Source organism: Saccharomyces eubayanus, chromosome IX (assembly GCF_001298625.1).
Source record: "Saccharomyces eubayanus strain FM1318 chromosome IX, whole genome shotgun sequence".
NCBI lineage: Eukaryota > Fungi > Ascomycota > Saccharomycetes > Saccharomycetales > Saccharomycetaceae > Saccharomyces > Saccharomyces eubayanus.
The window spans coordinates 51,864-63,443 of record NC_030984.1 but is presented as its reverse complement, the minus strand read 5'-3'; the positions used below and the strand labels follow the sequence as shown (position 1 = coordinate 63,443).

At 40.1% G+C, this 11,580-nt stretch overlaps 5 protein-coding genes across 5 annotated transcripts; 3 read left to right on the top strand and 2 right to left on the bottom strand.

The window, feature by feature from the left end:
- Nucleotides 1–283: 283 nt before the first annotated feature.
- CCT2 (chaperonin-containing T-complex subunit CCT2) lies at nt 284–1,867 on the bottom strand (the record flags this gene model as incomplete). Its single annotated transcript, XM_018365763.1, has 1 exon — nt 284–1,867. The coding sequence occupies one exon, from the start codon at nt 1,865–1,867 to the stop codon at nt 284–286; it is 1,584 nt and encodes a 527-aa protein (XP_018221481.1).
- A 258-nt stretch (nt 1,868–2,125) lies between these two features.
- SSL2 (TFIIH/NER complex ATPase/helicase subunit SSL2) lies at nt 2,126–4,660 on the top strand (the record flags this gene model as incomplete). Its single annotated transcript, XM_018365762.1, has 1 exon — nt 2,126–4,660. One exon carries the CDS (start codon nt 2,126–2,128, stop codon nt 4,658–4,660), a length of 2,535 nt encoding a protein of 844 aa, XP_018221480.1.
- Nucleotides 4,661–4,995: 335 nt separating this feature from the next.
- On the bottom strand, nt 4,996–7,062 carry NDC80 (kinetochore-associated Ndc80 complex subunit NDC80; the record flags this gene model as incomplete). Its single annotated transcript, XM_018365761.1, has 1 exon — nt 4,996–7,062. The coding sequence occupies one exon, from the start codon at nt 7,060–7,062 to the stop codon at nt 4,996–4,998; it is 2,067 nt and encodes a 688-aa protein (XP_018221479.1).
- A 797-nt stretch (nt 7,063–7,859) lies between these two features.
- On the top strand, nt 7,860–8,789 carry PAN6 (pantoate--beta-alanine ligase PAN6; the record flags this gene model as incomplete). The annotated part of the gene is made up of 1 exon (XM_018365760.1): nt 7,860–8,789. One exon carries the CDS (start codon nt 7,860–7,862, stop codon nt 8,787–8,789), a length of 930 nt encoding a protein of 309 aa, XP_018221478.1.
- Nucleotides 8,790–9,372: 583 nt separating this feature from the next.
- Nucleotides 9,373–10,992, top strand: ATG32 (mitophagy protein ATG32; the record flags this gene model as incomplete). Its single annotated transcript, XM_018365759.1, has 1 exon — nt 9,373–10,992. One exon carries the CDS (start codon nt 9,373–9,375, stop codon nt 10,990–10,992), a length of 1,620 nt encoding a protein of 539 aa, XP_018221477.1.
- Between the last annotated feature and the right edge of the window lie 588 nt (nt 10,993–11,580).

The following is an 11,580-nucleotide window of genomic DNA, read 5'->3' as shown; positions in this document are numbered from 1 at the left end:
TAAGTTGCAATTAACTCGACAAGTAAGTGGACTGCTCGACAGGGAGCTTTGAGGTTGCGGAGACCGGTTCTCTATTCCTAGACCACGTCTGCGATGGGCATTATTACATTCTTGACACAGGGCTCGAGCACTACTTGAATAGGAAAAGATAGGTTGTGACGCGAATTGCCAAAAGTTCAGGACGCGTAATTTTTCGCGTTTTTCACTATTCTAAATTTTTTTGCGTCGTGTTTCTAATTTTAATGGTAGGTGATTTGTTATATCGAGATATATCCTAAGTATGTTACATATGCTGTCTATTGGCGGTTCTTGGTCTGGCACGGATGATGTTGTCCACTCTTAGTAGCACCTCAGCGGCTTCAGATGCTGAGCTCACGACTGCTCGCTTCAGCTTGTAGCTCTCGACGATACCTAGCTCTCTCATGTCGGCGATAGTCCCGTTGTTGAGGTCCAGGCCGGAAGTAGAGATACCGTTGTATATGGAGGATCTTAGCTTGGACACGAGCTCGCTGCTGTCGAATCCGGCGTTGTCTGCCAAAATAGTTGGCAGCTGTCTTAAGGCGCGGGCAAAGGCGTCCACAGCAAGGGACTTCTTCCCATCGATGTTTTGCGCTTGAGTGTCCACGGCTTTGGACATGACCATCTCGGCGCAACCGCCACCTAAGACTGTTCTTGTTTCCTTAGTGGTCTGGGACAGCACGGACAATGCGTCGTGTAAGGATCTCTCAGCTTCGTCTAGCATCTGTTCGGTGGCACCTCTTAAAACGATGGTACAGGCCTCGCCAGCTTTGCAGCCACTGAACTTCAAGAATGGCTGTTCGCCAAGTATGATCTCCTCGATCACGTCACATTCTCCTAATTTGCATTTGCTTGGCTCGTCGAACGTGGACACCACTTCACCACCCGTGACTAAAGCTAGTCTTTCGACACCTTCGAAATCCGCATGTTCGATGGAGTTTATACCCAAATCTGTAAAGAGTTGCTCTGGGTAGTCATAAATTAGCTGTCTGTTGATGAAAGTGTTGATACCAAACTTGGAGATTTTGGCAATTTTGCTCTTCATCTTTTCACGCTCCGCCTTTTCTAGTTCTGCCAATTTGGCAGTGGAGTCGACTTTGAACTTTGTCCCGAAAATTTTGACTTTGTCTGTGTCCAAAGTAGTATTAGCAATTAGAATCTTGGCGTTCTCAATTCTCTTTGGTTGATTGTTACCAAACTTCTTGGCGAGAATAAAACCTTCGTCAAGGAACGAGTCCGATAGTTTCCCACCAAGAATTTTGATGATCTGGATGTGTTCTAGATTGGTAGATCCTTTCAATCTCAAGATCGCAGTGGTGGCCAACTCGGCAAAATGGTCCTTGTCTTGAGACAGGATCTTGGAAGATAGTGTAGTCTTGGCAATATGAACCAAATCCTCACGGAACTTGGTCTTATCTTGGGAGTTGTCCACGGCTGCTTTCGCCAACGCGTCCAACGCAGCCGCCGAGGCTAATCTGTAACCTTCAATGATGGTCTGAGGGTGAATCTTGGACTGATCGATCAATTTCTCCGCCTCTCTAAGCAATTCTGCACTCAACACAGTCACACTGGTGGTACCGTCACCAACCTCGTCGTCCTGCACTTTACTGATGTTCACCAGCACTTTAGCAGCTGGGTTGTCCAACGGAATCGACTTCAGGATCGTTGCACCATCATTCGTCACCATGCAAGTATTGCTCGATGCACTCTGCAACAACTTGTCCATCCCCTTAGGGCCCAACGTGCTTTTCACTAAATCACCCACGGCAATGGCTCCCACGAAAGCCGACAAACGAGCATTTTCCGCTCTTTCTTCTGTCACTTGATCTCCAAATATCTGTACACTCATCTTGGACTCTCTAAGCTTGATTCAATCGCTTTTTTTGTCCAACTGACCACTACCTTTCTGCTTCTTTCTTACTACTCTTCTCTTCTCTTTTAAGTCGCCACCGTGAAAAAAAATTTCAAATCGCTAGCAACGATGTTTTTTTGAGAGGTATAAAGGAAAAAGGTCATTAATTAGTAAGGATAGTCGATTTGTAAAGGGTCCCTCTGCGCTAATGCAGAAGCAGTATCTGTCAGCAACCCAACTAGCAACAGAGAAACCATGACGGACGTCGAAAGCCGCGAGACCAAGAGCAACGGAAAGATCTTCCCAGATATGGGGGGAGCCTTTTTCTCATCAGATGAGGATTCTCCAGCTACTGATGTAGAGAACGACGATAACTACGAAGATGGCAAGGAAACGCTTACTGCAGTTGGCGAGGAACGGGACACTGGTGCCATGGTTACAGGACTGAAGAAAATACGGAAGAAGACCAAAAGTAGCAGGCATACCGCCGCAACGGATTCTTCTATGAATCAAATGGACGCTAAGGATAAGGCGCTCTTGCACGACAACAATAGCGATATACCAGCAGATTTCGTTCCAGATTCTGTTTCAGGGATGTTCAGAAGCCATGATTTTAGTTATCTGCGGTTAAGGCCGGATCACGCTTCAAGGCCCCTTTGGATTTCCCCAAGTGACGGTAGGATCATTTTGGAAAGTTTCTCTCCTTTGGCTGAACAAGCTCAAGACTTTTTGGTCACTATTGCAGAACCCATAAGTAGGCCCTCCCATATTCACGAATACAAGATCACAGCATATTCCTTGTACGCAGCCGTTTCTGTGGGGTTGGAAACGGACGATATCCTTTCCGTCCTGGATAGGCTGTCCAAAGTACCCGTGGCAGAATCTATACTTAACTTCATCAAGGGGGCCACTATCTCGTATGGTAAAGTGAAACTGGTCATTAAGCATAATAGATATTTCGTCGAAACCACCCAAGCTGATATTTTACAAATGCTATTAAACGATTCCGTTATTGGGCCCCTAAGAATAGATAGTGACCATCAAGCACAACCAGCGGACGATAAAGAGCAACAGATCCAACAACCGGGCGGTAAGCCCGCTGCCAACGTTAATCCAAATGATGTGGAGGCCGTGTTCAGTGCAGTTATTGGCGGCGACAACGAGCGTGACGATGACGACGACGACCTTGATGCAGTTCATTCTTTTGAAATTGCCAATGAGTCCGTGGAAGTCGTTAAGAAAAGATGCCAAGAGATTGATTATCCCGTTTTGGAAGAATATGATTTCAGAAACGACCATAGAAATCCAGATTTAGATATCGATTTGAAACCCTCTACTCAGATCAGACCTTACCAAGAAAAGTCACTAAGTAAAATGTTTGGTAATGGTCGTGCTCGTTCGGGTATCATTGTTTTGCCGTGTGGTGCAGGTAAGACTTTGGTTGGTATTACTGCAGCGTGCACTATCAAAAAATCGGTAATTGTTTTGTGTACTTCGTCAGTGTCTGTCATGCAATGGAGACAGCAATTTTTGCAATGGTGTACCTTACAACCCGAAAATTGTGCAGTTTTCACCTCTGACAATAAGGAAATGTTTCAAACTGAAGCCGGTTTGGTTGTATCCACTTATTCAATGGTGGCAAATACAAGAAACAGATCACATGATTCCCAAAAAGTCATGGATTTTTTAACCGGTAGAGAATGGGGGTTCATTATTCTTGACGAGGTCCATGTCGTGCCAGCCGCAATGTTCCGTAGAGTCGTTTCCACCATTGCGGCACATGCCAAATTGGGGTTGACTGCGACTTTGGTTAGAGAAGATGATAAAATCGGTGATTTGAATTTCTTAATTGGTCCAAAACTTTACGAAGCAAATTGGATGGAACTGTCTCAGAAAGGGCATATTGCAAACGTTCAATGTGCAGAAGTTTGGTGTCCCATGACAGCAGAGTTTTATCAAGAATATTTAAGAGAAACTGCAAGGAAAAGAATGCTGTTGTACATCATGAATCCGACCAAGTTTCAAGCATGTCAATTCTTAATTCAATATCATGAAAGAAGGGGCGATAAGATTATTGTCTTTTCCGATAATGTTTATGCTTTACAGGAGTATGCTCTGAAGATGGGGAAACCTTTTATTTATGGTTCCACGCCACAACAAGAACGTATGAATATTCTACAAAATTTTCAATATAACGACCAGATCAATACCATTTTTTTATCAAAAGTGGGTGATACGTCCATTGATTTACCGGAGGCTACATGCTTAATCCAAATCTCTTCGCACTATGGGTCTCGTCGTCAAGAAGCTCAAAGATTAGGGAGAATTCTAAGAGCCAAAAGACGTAATGATCAAGGGTTCAATGCATTCTTTTACTCCTTGGTTTCCAAGGATACTCAAGAGATGTATTATTCAACGAAGAGACAAGCTTTCCTTGTAGATCAAGGTTACGCATTTAAAGTTATTACACATTTACATGGGATGGAAAACATTCCAAACCTGGCATACGCCTCGCCAAGGGAACGTAGAGAACTTTTGCAAGAAGTCTTGTTGAAAAACGAAGAAGCCGCGGGTATCGAAGCCGGTGATGATGCTGACAATTCTGTTGGGAGAGGCTCAAACGGTCACAAGAGATTCAAATCAAAAGCTGTTAGAGGCGAAGGTTCGTTGGCTGGTCTTGCTGGTGGTGAAGATATGGCATACATGGAATATATCACGAATAAAAACAAAGAATTAAAGGAACATCACCCACTGATTAGAAAGATGTACTATAAGAATTTAAAAAAATGATTATGCCTGGCTTTTTATCCAACCATTTTTTTTGGTTTTCGTTTACCTTTTCTTATTCTTTCGTCACTAATACCACCACTTCATCTTATAACATACAAAAAAAAAATAGAACATTCCTAATCAAAGCATTCAAATATATTTGTATATATTTACCTTAAAACACAACTACATACTGATATTCATTAGTTAAAAATGAGAAATGAAAAATCGGGACGGGAACAGAATTAAAAAAAAAATGCAGTTTATTGAGAATATGTATGGATTGAGCTTCTTACTGTACATGCTCTGGGTATTTTTGTTGTGGTTGCAGTTGTCGTTAATGTTATTTTTTGATTCTACTGATGTTCCTTGTCAAACTCCAAATGTTTTAGCTCTTCGATAATGCTTCCCAAGCTATTTTCGGAGTTTTCTAATGATGATTGAATACTGATTTTAAATTTACTTGTTACATCAATTACATGAATCACTTTTTGATGCAGCTTGTATCGTTTCCTATTCAGATCAACTTTTAATTCTTCCAATTTTAGCTCTGTCGAAGTCACTAATTCTTCAGCGTCTGATATTTTGGTTTTCATTAAAAGATTTGAGTCACTTATTTTTTTCTCCATTTTTTCGATTTCAATTCTCTGTGCTACTAGTAATCGTTCGTTTTCTTGTTTGGAAAGTTCAAATTTGGAGTTTGCTTCAGATAACTCCAACTCGAGTCTTTCGTTGACTTGGGTTTTCTCATTTATGTCATATTTCAAGTTTTTGATATCTTTTTCTAATGTTGTATTATCTTTCTCAATAGCTTTGATCCTTTCATGGATATCATCATTTAATTTTAATATGCATTTTTTAATAGATTCGCTGATTCCGGATCCTTTGGGTAATAATTGCTGGTATGTAATGCTATCGTGAAGTTCTGCGTCTAGCAGATTATCTGGAATGTTGATTTTTAAACACGATTCATCAACATGATGACCTAATTGATTACGCGATCTTACCAAGTTTTGTATTGATAGATCGTATTGCCTCAAGGTGTCCAACAAGCTTTTAAAAATACCCTCAGCTTCTAGCTTTCTAGACTTGATGGAACTCGTTAATTTATCGGATTGAAAGTTTATTTTATCCAGTTCCTTTGTTAGCTCTTCTCTTTCGTGATTCTGTAATTCAAATTGTTCAGTGGAGATCCCCTTTCTTTTCAAAATTTTGTGCAATTCATCAATATTAGTTTCTAAAGCTTTAATCTCTTCTTTTTTCACGCTACATTCAGATTTCATCTTTTCTAATTTACTTGGCCATTCTTGACTTTTTTGCTTCATTGCATTAACATAACTCTCATATTTGTTAGAATCACTTTTTAGCGCCTTCCATTTTTCTCTAGTAGTTTTGACTTTTTGACTTATTTTCATAACTTCTTGATACTTTTCATAAAGAGTGTCATTCTGATTTTGCAAATTAGATATATCCGCATTGATTACATGAACAAATTTTTCAAAACCCGATTTCAAATCTTGCATCGATGGGGCGTAATTATCTTCTAGTTTTAAAAAACTTTTGTAGGATTCTGTAAAATAATCGATTAAAAGTTTTTCCACCATGAGCTCGTATTTTTCCTGTCTTTGGTCCTGTTCATCCAAAGTTTTTAAAGGTTGGTTTAAGATTGTCATTTCTTGCGTATTTTGACTGATCAATGAACGATCCACTTTATTTAAACACATATCCAGTTTGATATTTGTTCGTACTAACCAATGTAACATACCCAGGAATTTATGCCAATTCGAACCACCTACGGCAGAAATTTGCGATTTATTGATTGATTCTAGGAACGGATAACGTAAATTTTTTAAAATTTGGTAGATTTCATTTTCAATTGACCTAGTGAAACCATAACCTGGGTCGAGTCTGGAATATAACCACTTAAAGATAATGATAAAACCTTTTTGGGTAGGTTGTTTTAAAAACTTTATTGAAATGGGGTGGTTTGTTTCGATGTCAAATTTATTTTTCTTCAAATAATCAAAAATCTCTTCTTGAATGGCGTTTTGGAAATTTTTGTCCCTTAATGGCCTCGGATCTCTATTACTTAGGTGCTGCTGTATGTTACCGATCTGATTTATTGATAACCTATTGCTGCTATTACTGTTGATCGGTTTATCATTGAAGGCCAATGCCGTGCTATTTGTACCACCTGCAACCGTGCTTCTTGAATTTTTCTTTTTGTTGATACCTCCCGTAGGAATGCCGGTACCACCTATCGTGTTTCTTGCAATACTCTTGTTGATCATGTCTGTTAGACCGGGGTTCGTACTATTTCTTCTCCTCAATTGCGACGATGAAGCAGTAGGTATTTGCGATGTGAACCTATGAGGGTCCATGTGATGTAGCACATGCTGGTCTGTACTTGTCGAGCTTTGCATTCTACAGAAACGGGTATCTCTCTGATGAAATATTTCTATAGAACACTCTAAATGGGGGGGAAAGTATGCGAAGAAAGTCGGTTATTTTTTGGCAATGTTGTCTTTGAAAAGCCAATGGTAGATCCCGACCTCTTCTCTGCTATCTATTACTTTTGCTTTTGCCATTTTTGGTGTCCTTTGTTTATTTTAGAAATTTTTGTTTTGTGGATTATCATTTTGTACGCAGAAAATCGACTTTTTGGCATCTTAAGCGGGGTAACAAGTTTAGCCGCCGAGGCCAGAAGATTGTGGATAGTAAGTGCCATTTGAAGTCCCATAACCACCAATCTGAACCAACCGGATCTAACAGCATGATTATTACCACATATTGACACTTGTCTCATGGTAAAACCGGTCCTAGTCACCGTGTCCCGACAAATTGAGACTCATATTTGCACCTCCAATGTTTCCTTTATTCTTCTTTAAGCACCATCACTATATCGAACCGGATTGTATCAAATCAGCATACATTTTAGTTTATCTTGTTACCTTCTTCTTGTCATCTTGTTGTAGTGGATGACAATAAAGCAAAGGAGTAAGAGAAATAATCAAAATAACCGCCCAACTATTTTGAAGAGCAAGAAAAGCCAGATGTGCGGGTAACATGCATTTTTTTCTTTCCTTTTTTACCGTTCAATATGAACAGCTTGGTTCGTTATTTGGAAAATCAGAAGTATTCCTATGATTAAGAGTTGAGCTTTAATTGGGATTGCTCTGTGATATTTAAGTAGTACAACTATACGTTCCCAATCACTAAAATGAGGGTTTTCCATACGGTTGAGGAGGTTGTTCAATGGAGAACGCAGGAGCTCAAGGATACCAGATCCAGAGAATCCATTGGGTTTGTCCCCACAATGGGTTGCCTGCACTCGGGCCATGCTAGTTTGATCTCGAAATCTGTGAGTGAAAACACATACACTGTGGTCAGTATATTCGTCAATCCTTCGCAGTTTGCCCCCACAGAGGATCTAGATAACTATCCTCGGACTCTACCGGATGATATCAAAATGCTTGAATCGTTGAACGTAGACGTTTTATTTGCACCCAACGCTCATGTCATGTATCCACAAGGGATCCCTCTCAACGTGGAAAAGCAGAGAGGGCCTTTTGTCAGTGTTCTTGGGCTGAGTGAGAAACTGGAGGGTGAGACGAGACCTAACTTCTTCAGAGGCGTGGCTACTGTCGTGACCAAATTGTTTAACATTGTAATGGCTGATGTGGCCTATTTTGGCCAGAAGGACATCCAGCAATTCATTGTTCTGCAGTGTATGGTGGACGAGCTGTTCGTCAATACAAAGTTGCAGATGATGCCCATTGTTAGAAACAGCAGTGGCCTGGCTTTAAGTAGCAGAAACAAATATCTCTGCCCAAAGTCTCTAAAGATTGCTGAAAACCTATACCGTGGACTAAAAGCTGCAGAAATTGCAATCAAGGGCTTGGCATCCGGGGCTCGTCTCTCTAGATCAGAAATCATTGACATCGTCACCCAAATTTGGGCACCATACGTTGATTCCCACGATTTTAAGATAGACTACATTTCGTTGGCAGATTTTAAAACACTCGATGAGCTGTCTCTTGTTGAAAACACTAGAGAGCAACAGCCACTTGTGATCAGTTGTGCCGTATACGTGACTGACCGCGAAAATCCGAATACCATCGTTAGATTGATAGACAACATTGTTATCTAGACTCTGTGAACCTTGCACTCGCCTGCCGCTGTTTTGGTTCTACTCTTCTCTAAAAACTGTATGTACGATTTACGTTTATAGTGCAAAGGGGAAATAGAATATGCTCTCGGCATGCTTAATAACGATTTTTTGGGACGGCTGAAGAGACGACAATCCCATCGCTCAAACACAAAACACTGTAAATAAGGTGTGCTGTGTATAGTTTGAGTGGTAAGGGTCTAGTCGAACTGTACTGACAGAGCTCGCATAGTTTGACATTTGTTTGGTGTAAACTTTTGAAACACCTTATCCTCTCGTGGTATCTAGAACATACATCTATTGTTCGACGCACCCCTTTTTCAAAAACAGATCTATCAAACAAGAAAAGAATAGTTGGGAAATAAGGTGCAGAAATTTTTTCAACGCATACTCGTCATATCGTGAGGACTAGATTTTTTTTGGTTTTTGTTGGGCTCATTGTCTTGTAGCGCCCATTATTTTAGTGTTTGACATTTTCTCTTATCGGTTGTGGCTTTCCTTATCGATAAACTATATTAAAGTATTAATCACAAACGCAAAAAAACACGGTTAAGAAACAGCAGATATGGTTCTGGACCACCAACATAGAGAAAAGAAAGGATCATCTTCCAGGAACATGGCGCCAAATTCTTCATCAATGAATATCCGCCCATGCTCTGAAGGACAAGCTTGGGAAGACAAAGGTTTGCTAGACCCTCATCTATCTGTGTTAGAACTGTTGGGCAAGACCGGGAGTTCGCCTTCCCCGTTGGGACAGAGCTTGGTCACATCTATTGACATATCGAACCACCATAACGTAATCGATAATATATCAGGATCATGGCAAACCATTCAACCTTTGGACTTAGGCGCTTCTTTTATCCCAGAAAGGTGCTCTTCGCAGACCACAAATGGGAGTATCTTATCGTCTAGTGACACTTCTGAAGAAGAACAAGACTTGCTTCAAGCGCCTGCTGCTGATATAATAAACATCATCAAACAAGGCCAAGATGGCGCAAGTGTTGCTTCGCCATCACACCCCTTTAAGCAACTCCATACGGTAATATCGTTACCCATGCCTCCCAGGGAGAGGACCTTCTATGGTGAGCAAGAAGAAGAAGTTGTTTGCATTGACAATGATGACGATAATGGAGTGTATGAAGAAGACAGCGTGACAATAACAAAGAGTTTAACCTCTTCGACAAATTCCTTTGTTATGCCTAAATTATCACTTTCACGAAAGAATCCAGTTTTCCGTCTTCTGGTACTGGGGAGAGCGGGTACAAAATTTTATCAATCAACGCCCAAAGAATATCAGTCTCTCTTTGAATTACCCAAATCTCATGACTCCACAATATTCCCGCAATATACAGGTATCGTCGTAGTTTTCCAAGAGTTGAAAGAAATGGTATCTCTACTCAATAGAATCGTCGAATACGCCCAAGGCAAGCCCATAATACCTATCTGTCAACCGGGTCAAACCATTCAAGTAAAGAATGTTCTGAAATCATTCTTAAAAAATAGCCTAATCAAACTGTTGTATCCTCCAGTGGTAGTGACAAATAGAAAAGATATGAAAAAAATGTTTGAGAGGTTACAAGATCTGTCTTTGGAATACGTGCAAGATGAAAATAATGAAGGCCAGGATGAAGATAATGATGATGAAACCATACAGACATATTCCAGGTCATATAATCGTAACAAGAGAGCTGGAAGTTCAAAAAGGAAATCTTCCAAATCAAGTAAAAAATCTAAAAAAAAAAAGCAACGCTCTTCAACAAAATGGTTTACTTGGGGCGTTTCAATCACTATTGGGATAAGTTTTGGATGTTGCGTAACATACTTTGTCACCGCAGCATATGACCACCAAACGATCAGGTCCTTCAATTCGCGATCGTCTTTATTAGCTTCTTTTCTTTCTTTGGATTCTTCTAGAGACACGGTTAACACGGCTACCACTACTCCTGCCTCTTCTAGTGAGCAGTTTTTATGGTTTGATAAGGGCACGCTTCAGATAAACTTCAATTCGGACGGATTCATTATGAAAAGTCTCAATGTCATAAAGGAAACATGGGGTAAAATGAATGATTTCTTCCTGACCGCTCTGTCCAGGCCTTTGAATTTTCTAGACAATCTTAATAAAAACCCTGATTTTTCCGTTGATGAATCTAATCGGATTTTGGCACTCGGTTATATTTTATTATAACCCCTTCCCCCATACTCATAGTTTTTTACTCTATCTACTCTTTCTGTCACTACGTACCTATATTCCCCGTTCGGTTCATTTCATCGATTGTGTAGAAGCTTCTCAAATACAAAAGTTTTGCCTTTTCCAAGCAACTTTCGTTTTGTTTTTCAATACATAGATAAATAAAGCAGCTTATAAAATATTCCACCTGTTTATTATTTTACGTTTCTATAAGGCTTTCTTACTTTCGCACATGTCAACGTCTTTCACAGCAAGAAAAACCAAACCAACTGAAATAAATGCCAATATACCTGAAAGCCAGTACTGCCACTCCTATACTATATTTCGGTTATATCTACTGAAATGTACTTGTACGCCTTGAATTACCCGATCTTTTTGCGCCGCGTTAAAGTTTCCTTTTTATTTTTTAGTGATTTACCACCAACTAGTCTCGCAATTTATAGCAATCTCAATAACCATATTTGACGAAAAGTTCAGTAGGTTTGGACTAGTGTTGTTGCATCTCTTTCTAATTTCACGTGCCTTTGTTACTTTGTTATTTTCAGATAAATTCTTTTATTTTTGAATAGAGTAATAGTTGGAATT